The following is a 25,639-nucleotide window of genomic DNA, read 5'->3' on the forward strand; positions in this document are numbered from 1 at the left end:
GAGTGAGTGAGTGGATGATTGACGACTCGGCAGACAGGGCCATACAGTCTTTGTGCTGATCTTTATCAATACCCCCACCACTATCTGTGAGCCAGCGCCTGAGATGGTGTGAGGACTGGACTAGTGAGGGAGGGGGAGAATGTTAGGTGAATACAAGCCTGGGGTCTGAATGGAAACTATATCTCTAAAATAGATGTGGTGTCAATGCACAAAAGCCTATATGTATGAGAAATATAGTATTTACATGTAAACATACTGAACATGGTTGCAATCACAAGAAAGGGAGAGCTAGATGGATCTCTGGTAAAGTCTCTGAAAAGGAGGCTTGAGGCACTGCTAGAGCCTGAGCTTGGAGGAATGAGGGAAATGTCGAGTGACATGAGACAGCTTGTTCAGGAGCAGTAGAAGACAAATAGACAGGGAGGGAGGGAGAGAAAAGGAGGCAGGCAGGCAGGGAGAGCGAGGAAGAGGCAGGCAGGCAAAGAAGGAGAGGATGAGGCAGGCATGGAGAGTGAGGATGAGGCAGGCATGGAGAGTGAGGATGAGGCAGGCATGGAGAAGTGAGGATGAGGCAGGCATGGAGAGTGAGGATGAGGCAGGCATGGAGGTGAGGATGAGGCGCAGGCATGGAGAGTGAGGATAGGAGGCCCAGGCATGGAGAGTGAGGATGAGGCAGGCATGGAGAGTGAGGATGAGGCAGGCATGGAGAGTGAGAAGGAGCTTTTTAATGGAAATTCCAAAGCAAAAAGCAGTTATCATTGAACATATTCTATTGTCTCTGTCAGGTCCACATTGGGTAAATAAATAGAAACATAGGAAATTACTATGAAATAAAACATTTCAGTTGTGTATGTTACTTAGCTTTTATTTGACGGCTATTATTTTTCATTCCTTAAAGTCATTAGCTCATCTCTGCTCAGACAGTAGCAGCCAGCCAACATTATCTATATACTCCCCATATTGTACTGTCGTTAGTCATCCTATTTAGTTTGCTAGGCTAGCTGCAGAGCTGTCTGACTAAATCATTTTACTAGTTCTTCAAAGAAGATGAGGCATACATAAACAAACTGTCTCTATCCCTCTCTCCTTGCTGTGATGTGCACATTCCTCTCATTCAGGCTGTGGTCTGTGTGCATCACATAAAAGTGTATCCATCTCTGCCTGAGCTGGGAAAAACAGGCGCAATGGATTATGGTCATTGTAGTTAATTACCATGTTTCGGAGCTGAGCAAGGTTGAATATTTGCTTAATGAAAACTCCCTTCCAGCGTCCCACAAAGTTCTTGAGTTGATACTACATGGAATTCAAGTAATTGAACCGATGTTAGTTGTTTAGTGACAATATTTAGTGACCCATCTTTGACACCAACAATCACCCAGGTTCTTTCTTACTGTCCCGTTCATCATCCTCACTCCTCCTCCCTTCCTACTTTCTCATCACTACATCTTGTCTTCTCAGTTTCCCTTCACATTCAGAGGAACTGTTCAGTCAGGGAATGTAGGTCACGACAAGGCTTGGACAAATCTGATCAATCTAACTCTTGCTATGCCAGGGACGGATGGCTTTCCAGGAACTGCAGAGTACAAATCGATGCGGAACTGAGGAAGGAAATCGAAGGAAAGTTGAGCTTTATTAATTTAGCTGCTGAGCCAAGATCAGTGTCACAAGCTCCTTTTATAGCCGGGCTACCACGGCAACAGATGGAGTATATATATATACAGTATCAACCAGAAAAAAATTTACTCAGAGAAGTTACATAATAATATAATTCACATATTCCCACATTATATAATAAAAATAACATGGGGAGGGGGGTTTGTGCAAGCGCTTTCATATTCTTCCTGACATTTAATATGATTGTGTGGCCATTTGGGACGGCAGGTAGCCTAGTGGTTAGAGCGTTGGGCCAGTAACCGGAAGGTTGCTGGATCGAATCACCGAGCTGACTAGGTAAAAATCTGTCGTTCTGCCCCTTAACAAGGCAGTTAACCCACGGTTCCCCGGTAGGACGTCATTGTAAATAATAATTTGTTCTTATCTGACTTGCCTAGCTAAATAAAATAAAAATAAAATAATTTTTATATCTGAACACGCTCAATATGCTTCACAGAGGAAGGCTTTTCCTCTTTCGGAACAATGACAACATGAAGAAAAAACAAATGTCCTGTGGCGAACATTCTGTGACTGGCTGGCTGCCTCATGATCAAATAACCTGGCAGAAGCAGTGACTGCTCCCCATCAGGAGGGAAGACACTGGTGTCGCAAAAAAGACACTGAACTAGGGATGGGTCCCGAAACCAGCTATTAAATGGGCCCCGGGGCTAAATTATAAAAGACCGTATTATCGGTAAACTCCGACGTTATCGTTTCTGCTTTCGGAACTGGAGAAATTAAGAAAATACATGTTCTATTTATTATTGCTACATAAACGTTATCCTGTACATTTTATCATCTCACCAACCGTTTCTAATTTGCAATAAGATTAAGACATTCGTCTATGATGCATTTTCACTATTCCCAATCCAGAAGCGAGATCGCTCTCGCGAGGAGCCTGTCGCACGCACAAAGACCCTGCTCTTAATTAGTGACGATGGCAGAGAGAACTAAACATACAAAAATGTGGATACACTTCACCAGAGTCGATGCTGACAATGCTCGTTGCCACAATGCAACAAGAGTTTTGCTTGTTAGGGCAGAAACGCATGCAATCTGTCCAAACATCTATCGAAAGTGCATCATGTACAGGCAGAGAAATGCACAGTTTGACTGCCTAGCTCGTAGTTCATCTGTCATTGGCTGATCTACGTTAGGTATGTATGCTAGCAGCCTAGAGCCCACACACTGAGTTAACTCAATTATGAGAACATGGGTTCCTGATCAAAAGGAACCATTAGCCAGCTGATTGTTTAGCTATGGGTGTGTTCATAAATTTAAGCACCCATTTAAAGATGATGCTACTTTTTTGTTAAAGTTGCAGCTACAATGAACCAACCCACTCCTCCCTCTAATACTGCTGGTCCAAGCCAAAGACCAGCCCAAAGCCCCTTCACGCTGGCAGCTAGTGGGAGGATGCATGAGGAGAGGGTGAATGAGTGCCACCTAGCCGTGACCAAGGTCATAGTGAAAGGCCTACACCCCTTTGCAACAGTGGAGTCCAAGGGCTTTAGGTACAGTCTGTCAGTATATGTTGAAGTTGGATTTTTTAGGATATAGTAGTATAAAAGGGTTGTATGTTAGTCCCAACCCAAATATACCCTCCCTCCAGGAGTTACCTCAGTGACACATTCATTCCTACCTGGTATAGCGTAGAAAAGACCAATGTGATCACTGGCGGAAGGACGTGCCAAAGCTGGCCATCACATCAGACGGGTGGATCAGCCTCTGCCAGGACCACTGTCTCACTGGTACAGTGCATTACACAAGCCAGGGCAGTGTTAAACAGAAGGTCCTCACACCAGGGAGTATAAAACAGGTCCTCCACACCAGGGCAGTGTAAACCAGAAGGTCCTCCACACCAGGACAGTATAAAACAGGTCCTCCACACCAGGGCAGTGTAAAACAGAAGGTCCCCACCCAGCACGTATAAAAAGGTCCTCCACACCAGGGCAGTATAAAACAGGTCTCCACACCAGGCAGTGTAAAACAGATGGTCCTCCACACCAGGACAGTGTAAAACAGATGGTCCTCCACACCAGGCAGTGTAAGTAAAACAGAAGGTCCTCCCCACGCAGGACCGTGGTAAAACAGATGGTCCTCCACACAGGGCAGTGTAAGTAAAACAGAAGGTCCTCCACACAGGGCAGTGTAAGTAAAACAGAAGGTCCTCCACACCGGGCAGTGTAAAACAGAAGGTCTCCACACAGGACAGTGTAAAACAGAAGGTCCTCCACACCAGGACAGTGTAAAACAGAAGGTCCTCCCCCCAGACAGTGTAAAACAGAAGGTCTCCACACCAGGCACAGTGTAAAACAGAAGGTCCTCCACACCAGACAGTGTATAACAAGAAGGTCCTCACAAGGACAGTGTAAAACAGATGGTCCTCCACACCAGGACAGGTGTAAAACAGAAGGTCCTCCACACCAGGACAGTGTAAAACAGAAGGTCTCACACCAGGACAGTGTAAAACGAAGGTCCTCACACCAGGACAGTGTAAACACGTGTCCTCTACACCAGGACAGTGTAAAACAGAAAGTCCTCCACACCAGGACAGTGTAAAACAGAAGGTCCTCCACACCAGGACAGTGTAAACAGAAGGTCCTCCACACCAGGACTGTGTAAAACAGAAGGTCCTCCACACCAGGACAGTGTAATAAACAGAAGGTCTCCACACCAGGACAGTGTAATAAAACAGAAGGTCCTCCACACAGGACAGTGTAAGTAAAACAGAAGGTCACTCCACACCAAGGGCAGTGTAAACGGGTCCCCAACAAGGCAGTAAAAGAAGGTCCTCCACACCAGGGACAGTGGTAACAAACAGAAGGTCAGCTCCACCCACGAGGATCAGTGTAAACGAAGGTCGTCCACACCAGGACAGTGTAAAACAGAAGGTCCTCCACACCAGGACAGTGTAAGTAAAACAGAAGGTCCTCCACACCAGGACAGTGTAAAACAGAAGATCCTCCACACCAGGACAGTGTACAAATCGCGAACTGGCGAAGTAGTGGCAGAGGAGATCTAAGACATTCTGGAAGAGTTTGAGACAGAGCCGAGAAAGATTGTAGCTGTGACTGTTGATATTGCTGGCAATATGAATGTTGCCATCAAGAGCTTTGTGCACACAGTAAATCTAGTAGCACATAAAATCTACAATATTACTTCCATTAATAAATGGGCAGCCTGAATCAGAGCAGTGGGCGTGTGGTTCAAGAGATCCTCGATGTCCAAAACAGTCTTGAAGGAAAAGCAGCAGCTCCTTGGTAAGAAGCCAGTTCAATCTATTAAAGTATTATTTTGAAATCCCCACATTTAACAATTTAATTCAATATTCAAGTGTGTGGTAATTAAATGTATGTTGATTTTTGATGTTGTTTCAGACCTTCCACAACACTCACTCATTCTTGATGTCAGGACCAGATGGAACTCTATCTAATGATAGAGAGATTCATGGAGCAGTAGGCAGCGATCCAAGCAGCAGCCTTGGACACACGACTGAGAAAAGCAATGACCAAGGACAACCTGGACCGTCTGAAGAACGAGGACGAGGACTTCCATAAGGCTGAGGAGTTTGTCCAGCTCATGAGAATCCTCTATACACCGACAATGTGTCTGTCATGTGAATAGAATACCCCCTGTGGACAGATCAAACCCATCCTCCAKAAACTGGAAGAGCACTTCACTGTGAAGCATGAAGATACAACGTTTGTGGCAACCATCAAAGAGAAGGTGTGGGAGAACCTCTCCGAGCGCTATCAGGATGAGGACATTCAAGCCTTCCTGCATGAGGCCACAGCAATGGACCCCAGATTTAAAGGGAGGCTGGTGAGTTACGCCACCTGGGACAGGCTGAGGAAAGCAACTGTTGAGGCCAATGTGACAGGAGCAACACCAGGGCTGTCAGAGGAGCCGGAGCAGACAGACACAGAGCACCAGCAACAGGAGGAGTCTGAATGAGAAGGAGAGGAAATGGAGGAGACAACCCCTCCATTGTACAAAACAAGGAGATGCTTGGAGGAGCTGTTCTCAGAGGAAGACAGGGAGTTTAAGTTGACGATCCAACAGGACACCTCGTCCCTCAGCGAGCGTGTTGACCTGGAGGTCGAGCTCTACAAAGGCCTGCGTCCCATCCCCATGGCTGAAGATCCTGTGATGRGGTGGTGGGAGAAGAGAGCTACTCTGCCCCTCCTCACAAACATTGCAACAAGCCACCTCTGTGCTCAAGCCTCCTCCACCCCTAGCGAGAGGGTATTTTCGACTGCAGGGAACACAATGAGCCAGGAGAGGTCCCGACTTCTGCCAGAGAAGGCAAATATGTTCATCTTTCTCCAGAAAAACTGCTAAGAACTGTTAGTCCTTTTGCAGCCTACCTGCAGGCCCCACCCCTGTTGTTCTATACCACTGTATTTTCTTTTGCAAGAAAATATTGTTTTATTTTGTTTTACATTTCCATCATCACAACATTAGAGTCTATAATTAGTGATTTGTTCAAATCATTGCTGTTTCTTTTGCTGTAAATAATGGTGTATTTTATATATTTTACATTTCAGAAAATAAAGCAAATGTTAATTATGATCTTAATTTGTTTTGTTTTTTCTCTCGTAAAAAATATATATTTTTTAAACGATAGGAATACTGTTAAAGTACCGGATCGATAAGCAGTATCGGTAAGAGTAGCAATACCGTTAAAATCTTAACGATACCCATCCCTACTCTGAACACTGATTTTTTTCATCCATAATTGGCACCCAGTGTGTGTGTGTGTGTGTGTGTGTGTGTGTGTGTGTGTGTGTGTGTGTGTGTGTAGCTAGAAAGACGTGCCTGTGAGCGAGTATGTACTTGAATGGACAGCCCTTAGGGAAGCTACTATGTGAGAAAGAATGTCAGGCATTTCACGGTGAGAAGAGCTAGGGCTACAGCCCAGGCCTCAACCCCCACCACCCTGCAGAGGACGGAAGGAACGGATGGGGGACATTTCCATCTTAAATTTGCAACATGTTGTGGTGTTACAGTCCCGGGTATCTTATAGGAGAAAGATAGCCCTGAAAGATCTACCTATTCTGGGACATGGCCATGTAGTGCTTTCGACATGGTTAAGAGTAACAGCACATGACAATGGATTAGGAGGAAAGAATTCACACCCCTTTTGCCACATTCTGTTGTGTTACAAAGTGGGATTAAACTAGATTTCATTTTGTTGTGTTACAAAGTGGGATTAAATTAGATGTCATTTTTTGTCAACAATCAACAACAACAACAAAAATACTCTTCATGTCAAAGTGGAAGAAAAATTCTAACATTTGTATTAAAAAAAATATTGAATACAATAACAATATTGAATTCAACCCTCAGTCAATAAATGTTAAATAACCTATGCCAGCGATTACAGCAGTGAGTCTTTCTGGGTAAATCTCTAAAGCTTTGCACACCTGGATTGTACAATAACAGCATTACACTGTGTATTCAGGACAAAGTTCATTTGCCACATTATTTGCAGTATTACTTTAGTTCCTTATTGCAAACAGGATGCATGTTTGTATATTTTTATTCTGTAAAGGCTTACTTCTTTTCACTCTATCAACTACATTAGCATTGTGGAGTAACTACAATTTAGTTGATCCATCCTTAGTTGTCCTATCACAGCCATTAAACTCTGTTTTAAAGTCACCATTGGCATCGTAGTGAAATCCCTGAGTGGTTTCCTTCCTCTCCGGCAACTGAGTTAGGAAGAACGCCTGTATATTTTTAGTGACTGGGTGATACACCATCCAAAGTGTAATTAATAACTTCACTATGCTCAAAAGGATATTCAATGTCTGTTTATTAATTTTTTACTCATCTACCAATAGGTGCCATTCTTTGCGAGGCATAGGAAAACCTCCCTGGTCTTTGTAGTTGCATCTGTGTTTGAAATTTACTGCTCAACTGAAGAACCTTACAGATAATTGTATGGGGTACAGAGATGAGGGAGTCCTAAAAAAAAATCACATTAAACACTATTATTGCACACAGAGTGAGTGTATGCAACTTATTATGTGACTAGTTAAGCAAATTTGTACTCGTATTTAGGCTTGCCATAACAAAGGGGTTGAATATTTATTGACTCAAGACTATGGCGGTCACGAAATTGTCAGCCGGCGATTGTCAAGCAAATAACTGTCAGTCTCATGGTAATTTACCATTAATTAACAAACACATTTAGCATCTCATGGCTTCCACACATATACTTTTTWAAATGGCTTGTAGGCTAATAAATCCATGTAATATAGCCTACACCACCACAATAAATCCATTATTTATTTTAGACAGGTCTAAAGAAGAATGGTATGAAGAAAATGTAGTCTATTTCAGAAGAACAGAATACTCTGAGTTGTCCTTATGTTGGGTCCTGATCTGGCTATGGCTGTGGGTTACTACACTAGTTAATTTAGCAGACAAGATTTGCTTATAATTCCGTGGCATTATTTTATATTATTTTATAGTATGAAGAATACAATTGAACAAATCTGGGYYAAAAAAKAAAAAAAATTCTCTAAATGATTGGAGAAAGTGCGCACACGCAGATATTCTGTGTTGAGCGACTAACAAAGAAATAGGTACGCCAATATGCTTAATTTTCTGTTGTTAATGTAACTTTAGTTGTTCTGCAAATTTGGGCTGTGTTTTGATTTTTAATACATAGTAAGGTGGCATGACGAGATTCTAATGAAGATTTGAAAACAGTTGCTTGAAAGGCATGAGCTCTGCTTAGTTTTTTTGAGCAGGCTGTACACACTCCAATAGTCTCTCATTCACAATTTGACAAGTACTTGATAATTCCTCGAATTTCACAGTGGCATCACCTTTGTGGCCGTAATGCACCCCCCCAAAAAAATCCATGCCTTTTGCAGCCCGGAGTGCTGCGTTGTACCCTTCTCCCTGAGTGTGCTGCGCAACCCAAAGCGTCTCTCACTCACACGGCTCTCCGTCACATTATCGGTCTTTCTCACAGGCTACAAGTTAAGACCGACACTGCGCGTGTCCTTAGCCAATTCCGAGGTGCCTATTGAAGATATTGGAAGAACTGTCCACATTTACTTTTCGTCAGCCAACAAGATGAGTAAGCCTAATGAACAGTAAAAGCACTAGCCCATGTCAATCTACTCTCCCCCATAGTATAAAAGTTGACCCATTCTATTCTGTGCGAGAAATAAAAATTACAAACATAGTCTGGGACAGTTGTGGGATGCGATAGATCCAAAATTAATACAACCATTAGCATCAAAAATACTTTTTTATGCAATGTGGCTGACGCAACAGACTTTTAGCTTAAAATGTTGATCAACTATTAGGCTATTTCTTCACATTATAAGCACAGCAATGTGTACATGGTAGTAGGTTATAAGCACGAATGTTCCATTAGCGGACAACACCACTATCAAAAGTGACCGCAAATGCAATTATGCATGTAATGTTTTCATTATAAAAGGAGCATTTTTGTGAAAATTATCTTCCCCAAACTTGAAACTTACCCGCTGCTTATGTATGCCAGTTAGGCTCTACACCCTTTGTAAAGCGGATTAATGTGCTTCATTTTAAGTTATTTGGCAACTTTAGTTGTGATACCAACCTTATTAAAACATATAGGCATATGGGCTAGGATACATGAGGTGTGATTCGAACAAGTCGCAAAAAAAGCCATTGTTTCTTATGCTGGGCATCATTCACAAGTGATAATATATAATTCACAAGTGACAGGCTAATATCGTCAACCATCAGACATTTCTTGATTTAATCTTGTCTTTACATATACTAAAAGATATATATGTGTGACATTTGTTTTGATTTAGAATGGACCATAATCATGCACCTGTCTCAAAACAGGGTCAGCTACAAAAAAAATACATGTCATCTATGCCCTTAAATAGCGAATGGAGGACGCTTTTCCCCGTGGTTTATTTTCATGCCAGCCAGGTAGGCTATACTCCTGTTGTAAATACAAGCAATGTGCTTCATGTTAGGAAAGTTGAGAAATAAATATAGTAGGCCTAGCCTATAGAAAGCTGATGGGATCCTCCTCTTTTTATCAGTGGCAATCACTCGGTTTTCTCCCGCAATTGCATAGCCTATAGAACTGTTGCGCAACATGAGCTCATGGGCTCTCATTTGCATTGATGTCAGAGTGATGAGAGGGACAATAGAGTGCTGAGTTTCTGGATAAAAGCATCTAGGTCCTTATCTAGGTTTCTTCCTGGTTCTGGCCTTTCTAGGGAGTTGTTCCTAGCCACCGTGCTTCTACACCTGCATTGCTTGCCGTTTGGGGTTTTAGGCTGGGTTTCTGTACAGCAATTTGCGACATCAGCTGATGTAAGAAGGGCTTTATAAATAAATTTGATTGATTGATGATTGAGTACCAGGCAGTTAGCACGTTTGGTATGCTACTAATGATCAGCAGCAGCATCAGAGCTTGGAGAAGCCTAATTACCGTGACTAAACGGTCATGTGGAATTTGACTGCCTTCGTGACTTGTGACCGCCAGTGTGGCGGTAATACGGTCACCGCAACAGTCCTACTACTCAAGACATTTCAGCTTTTCATTAATTTGTAAACATTAGAAAAAACATAATTCCCCTTTGACAGTATGGGGTATTGCGTGTGTAGGCCAATGACACTAACTTCAGGCTGTAGCACAACAAAATGTGGGAAAAGTAAAGGGGTGTGAATACTTTGACAGCACTGTACATAAACATGAACATACTAGAGTTTATTGTGATACTTACATTAACTTTGAAGGCTTGGACAGTGTTGTCCAAGAGAAGTATGTTGCAGCCCACCTCAGTGTGCTGCCTGTCGCGTGCCAGCTCTGATGCCCGGACATTGTAAGATCTGCCAGCAGGCAACTGGAAGCGTGCGGTCATTACGGTCCAACCAGGGTCTGCAACACAGAAAGGAAGCTGACCGTGACAACCTGGCCAATGGACAGATCGCTGTAGAGATGATATGTCAAATCTTTTCAAGTCAGTCTGGCAACACTCATACAGAATGACGGTTCTGAAATGTATTCTTCTGGAAATAAAACATTTACAGGAGTTAGAAGGCCCATTGCAGTCCAAAACATGATTTTTCTGTGTTTTTATATCTATTTCTACACTGAGGTGGGAATAACACAAGGCAGTAAATTAGTTAAAAGACCAATAAGAAAGAAAATGCCAAAACTCTTTGCCAATAGCAGCTAGTTTTCAGTTTTCCCCTCCCAACTCAGGCCACTTCCAGACACTCCTAGCAAAATTCATGCAATAAAATTGCTCTTTGCAAAGAAGCTATTTTTATTTTGACCCTTTTAATTGAAAACAAATCACAGTAAAGTACTTACATTGCTACCCAGAAATGATTTGATATTGAGATAAAAATGGCATCATTGGACCTTTAAAGGGCAGAAAGCTGTAGGTCAGAATCAAATGTTATTCGTCACATGCTCTGAATACAACAGGTGAAATACAACCATACAGTGAAATGCTTAGGGTCTGTAGTTCAACTGAGATGCAGTGCCTTAGACCGCTGCACCACTCAGGAGCCAAATTAACAGGTGTACCTTGTTAAAAGTTCATTTGTGGAATTTCTTTCCTTCTTAATGCATTTGAGCCAATCAGTTGTGTTGTGACATGGTAGGGGTGGTATACAGAAGAGAGCCCTATTTGGTACAAGAGCAAGTCCATATTATGGCAAGAACAGCTCAGATAAGCAAAGAGAAACAAAAGTCCATCAATACTTTAAGACATGAAGGTCAGTCAATCCGGGAACATTTCAAGAGTTCAAGAACTTTGAAAGTTTCTTCAAGTGTAGTCGCAAAAACTATCAAGCACTATGATGAAACCGGCTCTCATGAGGACAGCCACAGGAAAGGAAGACCGAGAGTTACCTCTGCTGCAGAGGATAAGTTCATTTGAAAACTGCAGCCCAAATAAATGCCTCAGAGTTCAAGTAACAGACACATCTCAACATCAACTGTTCAGAGGAGATTGCGTGAATCAGGCCTTCATGGTAGAATTGCTGCAAAGAAACCACTACTAAAAGACACCAATAGAAAGAGACTTTCTTGGGCCAAGAAACACGAGCAATGGAAATTAGACTATTGGAAATCTGTCCTTATTGGTTCCTACCGCCATGTCTTTGTGAGACGCAGAGTAGGTGAACAGATGATCTCCACATGTGTGGTTCCCACAGTGAAGCATGGAGGAGGAGTTGTGATGGTGCTTTGCTGGTGACACTGATTTATTTAAAATTCAAGGCACACTAAACCAGCATGGCTACCACAGCATTCTGCAGCGATACACCATCCCATCTGGTTTGCGCTTAGTGGGACCATCATTTGTTTCTCAACAAGACAATGCCCTAAAACACCTCCAGGCTGTTTAAGGGCTATTTGACCAAGAAGGAGAGTGATGGAATGCTGCATCAGATGACCTGGCCTCCACAATCACCCAACCTCAACCCAATTGAGATGGTTTGGACCACAGAGTGAAGGAAAAGCAGCCAACAAGTGCACATCATATGTGGGAACTCCTTCAGGACTGTTGGAAAAGCATTCCAGGTGAAGCAGGTTGAGAGAATGCCAAGAGTGTGCAAAGCTGTCATCAAGACAAAGGGTGGCTATTTGAAGAATCTCAAATATAAAATGCATTTTGATTTGTTTAACACTTTTTTGGTTACTACATGATTCCATATGTGTTATTTTATAGTTTTGATGTCTTTACTACTATTCTACAACGTAGAAAATAGTAAAAATAAAGAAAAACCCTTGAATAAGTAGGTGTGTCCAAACTTTTGACTGGTACTGTATGTTCGCTTGCACTTGTTAATATTTATCTAGAATCCGCTAGTAATTTGTTAGCGTTTGTTAATATTATTTGCATGTATTTTTATCTTTGGAAAGAAATAACGCCCTTTGTGTGCACTGCCGGTGACACGTATACCCCGGTATGGTACAGGAACGGTAATTCAATCTGGATAACGGCCAACCCTACTATACAGTACTATTGACATCAGCACTCAGCTAACAAACTTGCACATCCAGAAGGGGCAACAAGTGCTCCATCTGACAAGAATGAAAATTAAAATGGGGAGTACAGACAAACCTACATGCTGACTGGGGAGAACATAATTCTATGTTAACTCCCTGATTGAATCCTCACACACACACACACTGCATTGGTTGGTAAAGCCCTGTCTTCACAGCATCACCCCTCTAGGGATCGGCTACATAACCTAAGCTATGGAGGTCACGCCCCTTCAGTTTAAACCTGATGGATCCATATGGAAGGCTTTCTGTGCCTTTCTGAAGAGTTATCACAAAACATCACAGGCCTCGCCAATGATGAACGGCAGAAGATGGCCTGTGTGTGCAGAAGTGCTGAGTTGAACAGAGGCATAGCAGGGGACCCCAGGGACTAATTCCAGCGTGCTGTGCAGAGTCACAGCAGTACTTATTCCATGAACACACACAGCCTTCTACCCTGCTGTACTTAGTAATTCTGGTAATGTAAACTCTCACACAAAGAGGAACAAGTAAGCCAACCCGCCCATATTAAGAGCACATTGTCCATTCGTCCTACTACACGGAGGTGTCTTTAGCCTGTCATAGGGAGGTTCTGAGAATTGTACACAAGTACACGAGACAGGCTACAGTACTTGGAAAAAGATTAGTGACTTAAGAAAGGCCTTGGGGATGACTTATTACGGCTCACGAGTCACACATATTGTATGGAAAGAGCAGCATGTGATATGCTACATATTGTATGGAAAGAGCAGCATGTGATATGCTACATATTGTATGGAAAGAGCAGCATGGATAATGCACATATTGTATGGAAAGAGCAGTATGTGATATGATACATATTGTATGGAAGAGTAGTATGTGATATGCTACATATTGTATGGAAAAGCAGCTATGTGATATGCTACATATTGTATGGAAATAGCAGTATGTGATATGATATCATATCTGTATGGAAAGAGTAGTATGTGATATGCTACATATTGTATGGAAAGAGCAGCATGTGATATGCTACATATTGTATGGAAAGAGCAGCATGTGATTTGATACATATTGTATGGAAAGAGTAGTATGTGATATGATACATATGTACATAATAATATGGGCTCAGGTGGCGAAGGTCAAGTCATGCATCCTCCAAAACATGACCCGCCAAACCACGCTTTGTAACACCCGCCCACTTAACTCAGAAGTCAGCCGGAGCAATGTGTCAGAGGAAACATCGTTCACCTGACAACCGAGGTCAGCCTGCAGGCGCCCTGCCCGCCACAAGGAGTCGCTAGAGCGCGATGAGACAAGTAAAGCCCCCCCGGCCAAACCCTCCCTAACCCGGACAACGCTGGGCCAATTGTGTGCCACCCTATGGGACTCCCGATCACAGCCAGTTGTCATACAGCCCGGGATCGAAACTGGGTCTGTAGTGACGCCTCTAGCACTGCAATGCAGTGTCTTAGACCGCTTCGCCACTCGGGAGGCCCAAATGGTTACATTTATAAATCTAAATCTGTGTGTGCGTGTACTATGATGCTGTTCACTGATGCTCAACATGTGAGGCGCCACAGCTGAGGCTTGTCTTCTCCCATCCCAATGAGAGGAGGACAAAGCAAAGCCCAGTGAGTTAGCGCTCCGTCAGGCAACAGGAGGCCGGCCGCTCAGGCCTCTGCTCCTCTCCTCTCCCTCCCGGCAGGAAGAACGCTCCGGAAGCATACTTCCATTATTGCTTACTCCAGTAAGCAAAGCTTCCAAACACTGGGCCTGGGCTCCCGTGTGTGTGTAGCAGGCCTCTTGACCCCAGTGCTTCCCTCACCGGTGGGCTCCTCCGGTGCACTCGGCTTATTACAAACACAGACAGCCCAGCAGCCTTTCTGTCTCCCATCTCCCATCCTCCCCCCTACATACCAGTCCTTCCCCCTCACCCCTCTGCCTCTCTACTGTCAACAGGATATTAGAAAAGCCCAGAAGAATCTCAGGAGATCTCTCTTTCCTGCTCCAGTAAGGTGCTGTAGTGCAGTTTACACTGGCCACAGAGAAACATATCAAATACAGATTTAGAGACTAGAGGGTCTTCATCATCTTCATGTGAGCTGATAGGGAAAGACGGCTGGTGAGCGCTGCCAACAGAGCCCTGCATATATATTTTTTAAGTAGCTAGCTTTCACGAGGCACCTAATTGGCAAAGCACAGGGATCAGAAGCAGTGAGTCAATCGTCAGACAGCAGCTACAGTAGAAAAGGAGGAGTCACTATGGGGAATCCCCGCTGAGATCCACCCAGGTCGACAGCTAGCGTGTGACAACTCAGGCACAACAATACAACTAAGAACAGAGAAGCTTGTTTAAAGAAACAAAAACAGGAGAGACGACCGTTCCTAGCTCGATCAGTAGAAGAAAAAGCAACACTACAGGTTTGCTGTACTAGTATCTAGGACAGCACATATAATGGACAGAACACACAGACAAGACAGGGAAGAAAGAATGCTTAATTTTTAAGAGGGTGTGTTTAGGGGTTGTGGGTAGCTCAAATACCCCGACACCGGTGCCCCCGCACATTGACTTTGTACCCCCTGTATATAGCTACGCTATTGTTATTTACTGCTGCTCTTTAATTATTTGTTATTCTTATCTTTCACTGGGGGGGGGGGGGTTCTTAAAACTGCATTGTTGGTTAAGGGCTTGTAAGTAAGCATTTCACTGTACGGTTGTATTCAGAGCATGTGACGAATAACATTTGATTTGATTCTGACCTACAGCTTTCTGCCCTTTAAAAGGTCCAATGATGCCGTTTTTATCTCAATATCAAATCATTTCTGGGTAGCAATGTAAGTACTTTACTGTGATTTGTTTTCAATTAAAAGGGTCAAAATAAAAATAGCTTCTTTGCAAAGAGCAATTTTATTGCATGAATTTTGCTAGGAGTGTCCGGAAGTGGCCTGAGTTGAGAGGGGAAAACTGAAAACTAGCTGCTATTGGCAAAGAGTTTTGGCATTTTCTTTCTTATTGGTCTTTTAACTAATTTACTGCCTTGTGTTATTCCCACCTCAGTGTAGAAATAGATATAAAAACACATAAAAATCATGGTTTTGGACTGCAATGGGCCTTCTAACTCCTGTAAATGTTTTATTTCCAGAAGAATACATTTCAGAACCGTCATTCTGTATGAGTTTTGCCAGACTGGCTTGACTTGAAAAGATTTGACATATCATCTCTACAGCGACCATGCAGTGTCTGTAGGGCAGCAATGCCTCTGTCTCTGTAAAGACACCCTCCATGTCCTAACTCTACTGCAAACTTTCCTGGACTAGGCTGACACACTCTTCCCCTGCAAATCCAATGAATGATCACTGACTGATGTATCTCACACAATGTCTGTCCAATACATATGTTAGGCTTATTCTGTAGGCTGGTGTAAGCACCATTCATCACCAGCTGCACCAAACATTGGAGATCACCGTTACGATTCATTTAATTTGAGCAAAGAGATGGGTTAGATAAAAAGACTGAGCATACAAGCTGAAGAATGACACAACACAAACTCCAAGTCATAGCCATATTTATGATGAAGGTAAGCAATTTGTTTCCTGCTCATTGTTTTTGAGGACATTCGCTGTTGCACTATTGACCTTGAACATTTTGAACCGCCATCATCACATATCGTATTGAACAGAAACAAAAATATCCCAGTGGTGTCTACTGAAGACCTGTCTAAACTGTTTCATTCATCTATGAGAATAAGGTCAGTGAAGAGACAATGACAGATCATAAAGCTACAATAAATCAATTTCTTATTTACAGCACTAGTCAAACGTTTGGACACACCTACTCATTCAAGTGTTTTTCTTTATTTTTACTGTTTTCTACATTGTAGAATAATAGTGAAGACATCAAAAATATGAAATAACACACATGGAATCATGTAGTAAACAAAAAAAGTGTTAAACAAATCAAAATATATTTTAAAATGTGAGATTCTTCAAATAGCCACCCTTTGCATTCTCTCAACCAACTTCATGAGGTAGTCACCTGGAATGCATTTCAACTAACAGGTGTGCCTTTTAAAAAAAAAATATTTGTGGAATTTCTTTCCTTCTTAATGCATTTCAGTCAATCAGTTGTGTTGTGACAAGGTAGGGGTGGTATACAGAAGATAGCCCTATTTGGTAAAAGACCTAGTCCATATTATGGCAAGAACAACTCAAATAAGCAAAGAGAAACGACAATCAATCATTACTTTAAGGCATGAAGGTCAGCCAATGAGGAAAATATCAAGAACTTTGAAAGTTTCTTCAAATGCAGTCGCAAAAACCATCAAGCACTATGATGAAACTGGCTCTCATGAGCACCGCCACAGGAAAGGAAGACCCAGAGTTACCTCTGCTGCAGAGGATACGTTCATTAGAGTTACCAGCCTCAGAAATTGCAGCCCAAATAAATGCTTCAGAGTTCAAGTAACAGACACATCTCAACATCAACTGTTCAGAGGAGACTGCATGAATCAGTCCTTCATGGTTGAATTGCTGCAAAGAAAACCACTACTAAAGGACACCAATAAGAAAAATATACTTGCTTGGGCCAAGAAACACAAGCAATGGACATTAGACCGGTAGAAATCTGTCCTTTGTTCTGATGATTTTTGGTTACAACTGCCTTTGTGAGACACAGAGTAGGTGAACGGATGATCTCTGCATGTGTGGTTCCAACCGTGAAGCACGGAGGAGGTGGCGTGATGGTGCTTTGCTGGTGACAGTGTCTGTGATTTATTTAGAATTCAAGGCACACTTAACCAGCATGGCTACCACAGCATTCTGCAGCGATACGTCATCCCATCTGGTTTGCGCTTAGTGGGATTATCATTTGTTTTTCAACAGGACAATGACCATATGCGTTATTTCATAGTTTGATGTCTTCACTATTGTTCTACAATATAGAAAATAGTAAAAATCAAGAAAAACTCTTGAATGAGTAGGTGTGTCCAAACTTTTGACTGGTATTGTAAATGAAAATCAAATCAAATTGGGTCGCACACATTTAGCAGATGTTATTGTGGGTGTAGCGAAATGCTTATGTTCCTAGCTCCAACAGTGCAGTAATATCTAACAATACATGCAAATCTAAAAAGTTAAATAATGCTATTCAGAAATATTAGCAATGTCAGAGCACGGACTATAAATATATATCTATAGGATGGGATGACGTCATTATGAACAGTATATATGGATAGATATATATACACAGTATATATGTAGGATAGAATAGTACAGCAAGAGCTAAATATGATAGGCCTTGACTAGAATACAGTACATACGAAGTGGGTAAAACAGTATGTGAAAATTAGTGACCAGTGTTCCATGATTTTGTATACTGAATAAACATGTAAAGGGATGGTCCCATGTTTCATGAGCTGAAATAAGAGATCCCAGATATGTTCCAAACGCACAAAAGGCTTATTTTTCAAAAATGTTGGGAATATATTTTTTTTTACATCCCTGTTCGTGAGCATTTCTCCTTTGCTAAAATAATCCAGCCATCTGACAGGTGTGGCATATAAAGAAGCTGATGAAACAGCATGATATTACACAGGTGCACCTTGCGCTGGGGACAATTAAAGGAGTCACTATAGATCCGTGTTCATTGTGGTGCCATTCATCCTACGCCATCACCTCATGCTTCACCATGATAACGCAAGGTCAGCCCCACGTCACAAGGACCTGTACACAATTCCTGGAACCTGAAAATGTCCCAGTTCTTCCATGGCCTGCATACTGAGTAGACATTCCACCCATTTAGCATATTTGGGATGCTCTGGATTGACGTTTACGACAGCGTGTTCCAGTTCCGGACAATATCCAGCAACTTCGCATAGAAGAAGAGTGCGACAACATTCTCCAGGCCACAGTCGACAGCCATGTGAAGGAGATGTGTCGCGCTGCATAAGGCAAATGGTGGTCACACCGGATACTGACTGGTTTTCTGATCCCCGCCCCTACCTTTTTTATGGTATCTGTGGCCAAAATGCATATCTGTATTCCCAGTCATGTGAAATCCATAGATTAGGGCCTAATGAACTTATTTCAATTGACTGATTTCCTTATATGAACTGTAACTCAGTAAAATCTTTGTTTGGGTACTGGGTGGAGACCAGCTAGTGGTGACGATTTAACAGTCTATTTAACAGTCTGATGGCTCCCAGAGAGCAAGTACTATTTGTCCCGGACAGCCATCATCTCAGACCCTCAAAAAATATATACATTTCATACAATACCATAAATAGCACTTTTTGAGTTGTGTTGTGCTCTTCCAGTCTCCCATCTCTCTTCCATCCCCTCCTTTCCCCCTTCTCTTTTCCTGCTCCTACTGCGGGGAAATGTTTTGTGTGTATGCCCTTTTCTCTTTCAGCCTCCACTCTGCCTGTCACTCCCGAGCAAGGCCATTATGCAAATTGCAATAATCAACTCCTCGGAGAAACCATTCATTCTCTCAAGGCCATTCATAGCTGAGTGGCCAGCGGCCCACAGGGGGTGGAGGCTGGGGGATAGTGTTGGGGGGGTGGGGTGCAGTTTACAACCGAGGGTTTCACACAAGAGAGAGTTTCAGTCCTTTCCAAGAACATCAAGTTAAACGTATTCTGAGCACACAAACAGTGCTCAAAGGTCAGCTAGATGAGACGAGCAGAGCGGAGGCCATAGACGTGGTAAAGGAGTCAATGGAACAACAGATTGAATGTGCACCAACAAATCTGATCTAAAAAAAGGGGATATCCGTCAAATCCGTCATGATGTATTGTAACAGGTCCACAATGTGGTTACTTAAGTCTGATTTGGATAAATGTGGATGTTTTAGCTGCATAACATGTAGAAYTTGTCCCTTTCAGGTTTAGAAGAAGTGACTGGTAAATGGTAACTCCCGCTCGTATAAGCTGGTAGCATAGCTAACTCCCGCTCGTATAAAGTGGTTAGCATAGCTAACTACCGCTCGTATAAACTGGTTAGCATAGCTAACTACCGCTCGTATAAACTGGTTAGCATAGCTAACTCCCGCTCGTATAAAGTGGTTAGCATAGCTAGCATACAGAACTCAGTGGTGGTAGTCAAAGTTGTTTTTAACTGTAATGCAGTTGATTGGTAACGATGACAAGAACATGTATTGGGGTTGACATCCATACAAGCATTACACTCTGATTTTTACCTCAACATAGTGTGAAATACACATTACCAATAGCCTAAATGTATGGTAATTTAGCTCGGGGGCAATGAGGAGACTCGGTTTCTTTCCCCCACGAGTTTCCAAGGTATTTCCATTAGTGATGCACCGATATGACATTTTTGGCCGATACCAATATCCAATATTTTCCTTGCCAAAAAAAACTATACCGATAACCAATATTTTACAATTTAGCGGCGTTTTAAGCATCCTAGTACAGTTAAATAGTTAACACACACGGACGCAGCGGTCTAAGGCACTGCATCTCAGTGCAAGAGGTGTCACTACAGTCCCTGGTTCGAATTCAGGCTGTATCACATTCCGGCCGTGATGAAAACATAATCAAAACCTATTTCTTTCACTTACTTGCTGTGCTGTTTTGTTGTTAATTTGTTCAGGATTTCTATGGAACGCCGTTTGGGTCTTTGCGTGTCAAAAAAGATATGTGTCAAATAACACTATTTGACGTGTCAAATAACTCTATTTGACCAATCAGGACTGAATATGACTGCACGTCTCATAATAATTTAACGAGTTCATTTTTTTGTTGTAGTTATTACACATTGATTACACTATCACTTGCATTTCATATGTCACAACGATTCATCAATACGTATGCTATGAAGCTTGTAAAGTTGTCGAGCGCACCTACAGTGCTGGCCATGAAAAAAAGCACGCTAGCTCATGGATGCAAACAATGTTCTTCCCCAAAAACACAGCAAAACGACATAATTTAGGTGTCATCTAAAATATCCCTAATTTATAAGACAGTTCTTATTTGATTAATGGTGGTCGGACCCATCTATGTGAAGCTCGCCACAATAGTGGACTTTGCCGTTAGCCTTCAAAATAAAACTATAGCATAATTCTACTATTTGTATTAATTAGAATTGTTTTATTTTTTATTTTATTTATTTAACTAGGCAAGTCAGTTAAGAACAAATTCTTATATTCAATGACGGCCTAGGAACAGTGGGTTAACTGCCTTGTTCAGGGGTAGAACGACAGATTTTTTACCTTGTCAGCTCGGGGATTCGATCTTGCTACCTTTCGGTTACTAGTCCAATGCTCTAACCACTAGGCTACCTGCCGCCCCAATGACATACTTTTTTTTTGAAGGCAAACCGCAAATTCCACTATTGTGCCTAATCCTTATTGTGGCTAGCTTCACAACAACCAGGTCCGGTCGAAAATGACTGCAGTTTCAACTGGTCATTGTTTTCAGGTTGTAGCTTTTTTCAGGTGCTAGCTAGGTACCAAGCTAAAGCTTGCTACCCCAGAAGTTGCGGTCGAGCAAATTATGCTATATTACCAACGCAGTATAGTAAACATCGTTCGTGGCCGGTGTTTGCTTGTTTGCAGACTTTTTTGTTCAGCTTTGACAGTGCTACTGTATCTTTTTTGACAGGCAAAGACCCAAATGGTGTTCCATAGTATGTTTGTCGTGAAGCTAATAGCAGTGACGCTATTACTGTGTAATTCCGGTAGGGCAACATCTGAAAAATAGCGTACTTGGTAGTGTGCCCTGGTGCTCGACCAGTCAGCGAAAGCCAACATCACCCACGGCAGAGAACAGTTGATTGTCAAGGGCAATGAATTCCATTATATAGGCTTTAATGGATTTCGCCTTTGAGTTGTCTCGCTGAAATTTTCTTACTCTTTCAAATGACTGCTCGACTTGTTGACTGCTCGATCCACACAGCAGACATTGTGGGCTAGGTTAGGAATGCTGTGTTGCACGTGTAGCGCAAAATTTTACGTGGCATCATTACATCATGTACCTACGTAATATAGGTATGCAAGGTAGCTTTGACATCGGTTTTTAACATCGGGCCCATACCGATGTTGGACTTTTTAGCTAATAATCGTTCGATTCTGATATGTTCACCGATATATCGTGCATCCCTAATTTCAATTGTTTTGGTCGAGTTCGATTGACCTCTTTACAGCATCTATATGGTTGGACTGGCCTTGTGTGTCGCACTGCCCGCCCCACCCAACCCCTCGGCCACCCCAACTGTGCTTCTGTAAAGCTAATGTATGAACTGTGCAGATGTGGAAGCCTGAGAACGCTGGGCATGTCAAAGAGCTACATCATCTTGTAACTAAATAAGGTTGAGGATGTAGCTGTGAAGCCTTTGCCCCTTTACATTGATGTTTGGTACAGTTGGAGCGTCAATATCCCCTGATCTTATAAGGGTGCTGAAATGATGTTAACCTCAGGAAGCCTTTGAATATCTCAGCTGAGAGACAGTGAGTAACAGCAGACTTATTTCCTCAACGTTAAGTATTATGACGTCTGTGCCCCCAGAAGGCCTGTGTCCTCATGAGGTCTCATGACATGACGACTCTCGGCTCTGTCACGACATATAAACTGGTACAGATATAGCCCTAGGCTACAAACCTAATAATACAGCTTATTGGTCAATTCAAAATACATTATGATTCAGTCATTAAAACCATCCTAAAGCGATGCATGTTTAACATTTGATCAGTCATCCAGTACAATGCTGTGAGAGCGGGAACTGAAAACACAACATCATTCAAGAGGCTCGGGTTGAAAACAAGAGACCCTCTCTTTCCCATTGCACTAGACTCATGACTTTCAGAAAAAAATATATATATATACATTTGATTAAAGCAGCACATTCCCCAGATTTTCTTCTGCTTACGTTAGCAGGTTTAAATGTTAGGGGGCCGTGTTCTGATCACGCAGCAAATTTCTTCCTGCATCCACCTTGACCTTGCACCTTCCTGTGTGGCAGCAGTCGCAGAGGGGAAGCCAGGTGTGTCAGGGAGGGGGCCCCCTGCTGCTCCTGCGACCCACTTATGGCCAACGATGGAGCCAACTAGAGGCATCATACCTGCCCTGATGGGAAACTAACGGCCGGGCAGATTACAGTCGGCTATCTCCGGAGGGGAATCAACATGCAGGATGAGGCAGGGGGAACCAGCTAAGGAGTTTCAGGGAGATTGATAGGCTGTAAGTGAATCAGCCTCTGTTCATTAGAAGAGCTGTAGAAAATGCCCCAGAGCTGCTCAAGCTCAGGCTGCTGGGGATTGCTAATAGTCTGGGAGGAAGTTAGCCCTTGTGAATTCTTTACGACTAGTTTCCGATGCATCTCATAGACTTGGACACAAAAACTTCCTCTGTGGGCTCTGTGTGACTTCCAAGTTTTAAAATGGAGAGGATCCTGGTGCAGTGTGGGTAGAGTGAATTACAGACACACAAGTGACCCTCTGTTCTTCAGGCTGTGTTGCTAAGAACACTGTCAAGGCATGTGTCAGGCCGTCTGTCTGCCACGGGCATGTGTCAGGCCGTCTGTCTGCCACGGGCATGTGTCAGGCCGTCTGTCTGCCACGGGCATGTGTCAGGCCGTCTGTCTGCCAAGCCATGTGTCAGGCCGTCTGTCTGCCAAGGCATGTGTCAGGCCGTCTGTCTGCCAAGGCATGTGTCAGGCCGTCTGTCTGCCTAGGCATGTGTCAGGCCGTCTGTCTGTCAAGGCATGTGTCAGTCCTAACTCACAACCATAGGACATTGACTTGTCTTGTTAATGGTATTGGTCAGATAGAAAAGCGTGAGAAAGTTTGGAAAGGGCTCTTGGAATTTGGACAGGAACTGATCAGCAACTGCTGTCAGTCAGTTTGATACACATCAGTCAGTTGTGACATGTGCCCATTTCTTAGAATCACACTGGAGTGGTCAGGCGTGGTGGAGATTCTGGAGAAGGGAAACTCCTATTATATAAGAAAACTGACATTTGAATTGTGCCTAATCCTCTTCAGACAAGGGCTTTATCATCACATCCAGATGTGACCATTAGCTTTTAATTCCAGATGAACAACACTCTGCTCAGTCTTCCTGCTAATCATGCTCTGACCCATGGAGAGGGAAGAAGAGGGGAAATTAAAAATGGCGTCAGTGTGGAAACCCCTCCCTCTCTCTGAAAGAGGAAACGAGGAGTCATCTGAGAAACAACAGAGGCCTACTTTATCTGTTTCCATTCTAACTGGCATGAGCCTTTTTCTGCCTCGCAACATTCACTCACACACACACAAGCTGCTTATAGAAGGCATAAAAATTCATTGCCAGTTGCGTAAATAATCACCTTGGAGAGGTTTAGTGCCTTTGACGAGGGTGTCACACTGAAAACACTGTGTGTGTGTTTAACTATCTTTGTGGGTAACAGAAGTCCTCACAAGGATAGTAAAACAAGGGGGATATTTTGCTGGTCTGCACAAGGAAAAATTATATTTTAGGTATAGGGTTATGATTAAGGTTAGGGGTTACGGTTAGGTTTAGGTATAGTTTTAGGGTTAAGGTTAGATTAGGGTTACTAAAAATAGGATTTTGGATGGTAAATAATTATTTGATCCTCACACAAGGACAGCAATACAAAACTAACAGTCTGTCTCTGTCTGTCTCTGTCTGTCTCTTGTCTGTCCCTGTCTCTGTCTGTCTGTCTCTGTCTGTCTGTCTGTCTGTCTGTCTGTCTCTGTCTGTCTGTCTGTCTGTCTGTCTCTGTCTGTCTGTCTCTGTCTGTCTGTCTCTGTCTGTCTGTCTCTGTCTGTCTGTCTGTCTGTCTCTGTCTGTCTCTGTCTGTCTCTGTCTGTCTCTGTCTGTCTCTGTCCTGTGCTTCTGTCTGTGTGTTCGCGTCCGCAGCACATTATTTGATGAGTGTTTCTACTGATGTATAATGTAGCTCCTACTAGGTTTCCCTGCCGTTGAGCTAATCTAACATTCCCCCTCTGAATGATGTATGAGATAAGATTCATCTGAACATTTTCTCAAACCAACCACTTCCTCCTCAAAACAATTGTGACAGATAGGTAATTTTTAAGGATATTTATACATGCAATTGTAGAACTGGAATCTCTTGAAGGAAGCTTCCACTTTTTTTTTTAACACTTCTCAGAAATCAGTCTGTCACATTCATCTCACACGAAATGCAGAGGCAGGAGGGAAAAAACGTGTGGCGTAATCAATTTGTGCCGTGAGAACCCAGTGGTGGAGGTACAGAAGGCTGCGGCTTGAGCAGCAAGGCATTTCCATGTAAAAATCTCCATGAGCACGAACATGTGAAGTTCATAGCAGCACATCACATTTGGTGTAAATTGATAGCTAACAGTCTATTTTTGATAAATAAATTGTTCAACAATTTCCATCCTAAAAATGTGGAATAAGCAAAGGCTTTGGTTTCTGGTCAGACAGTTGAAAATGGGTCTAAGAAAAACATCTACCAAAAGTCTAAAAAGGTATTAGAAATACGGTGCCTTCAGAAGTATTCACACCACTTGACTTTTTCCACATTTGTTTTGTTTCAGCCAGAATTTAAAATTGATTAAATTGCGATTTTTGGGCACTGGCCTAACACACTATACCTCATCACGCCAAAAGTGTAATTATGTTTTTTGAGTCAATAAGTATTCAACCCTTTGTTATGGAAAACCTAAATAAGTTCATGAGTAACAATGTGCTTAACAGTCACATAATAAGTAGCATGACTCACTGTGTGCAATATAGTGTTTAACATGACTTCTGAATGACTACCTCATCTCTATAACTCACACATACAATTATCTGTAAGGTCCCTCAGTCGAGCAGTGATTTTCAAACACAGATTCAACCACAAACACCAGGGAGGTTTTCCAATGCCTCGCAAAGAAGGCAACTATTGGTAGATGGTAAAAATAAAAAAGCAGACTTGAATATCCCTTTGCATGGTTGAAGTTATTAACTTAACTTTGGGATGGTGTAT

General features: G+C 42.6%; 1 protein-coding gene across 1 annotated transcript in view; it reads right to left on the reverse strand.

Annotated features, from left to right (window-relative positions):
• Positions 1 to 25,639, reverse strand: part of LOC111959491 (tyrosine-protein phosphatase non-receptor type 4-like) — a 102,911-nt gene that overhangs the window by 52,527 nt on the left and 24,745 nt on the right. The window contains exon 2 of the mRNA XM_023981103.2: positions 10,413 to 10,567. Coding sequence (XP_023836871.1) covers positions 10,413 to 10,550 — 138 coding nt within the window. The 5' untranslated portion in view covers positions 10,551 to 10,567. The remainder of the gene's footprint in view (positions 1 to 10,412; positions 10,568 to 25,639) is intronic.

Source organism: Salvelinus sp. IW2-2015, linkage group LG36, assembly GCF_002910315.2.
Source record: "Salvelinus sp. IW2-2015 linkage group LG36, ASM291031v2, whole genome shotgun sequence".
Taxonomy (NCBI): domain Eukaryota; kingdom Metazoa; phylum Chordata; class Actinopteri; order Salmoniformes; family Salmonidae; genus Salvelinus; species Salvelinus sp. IW2-2015.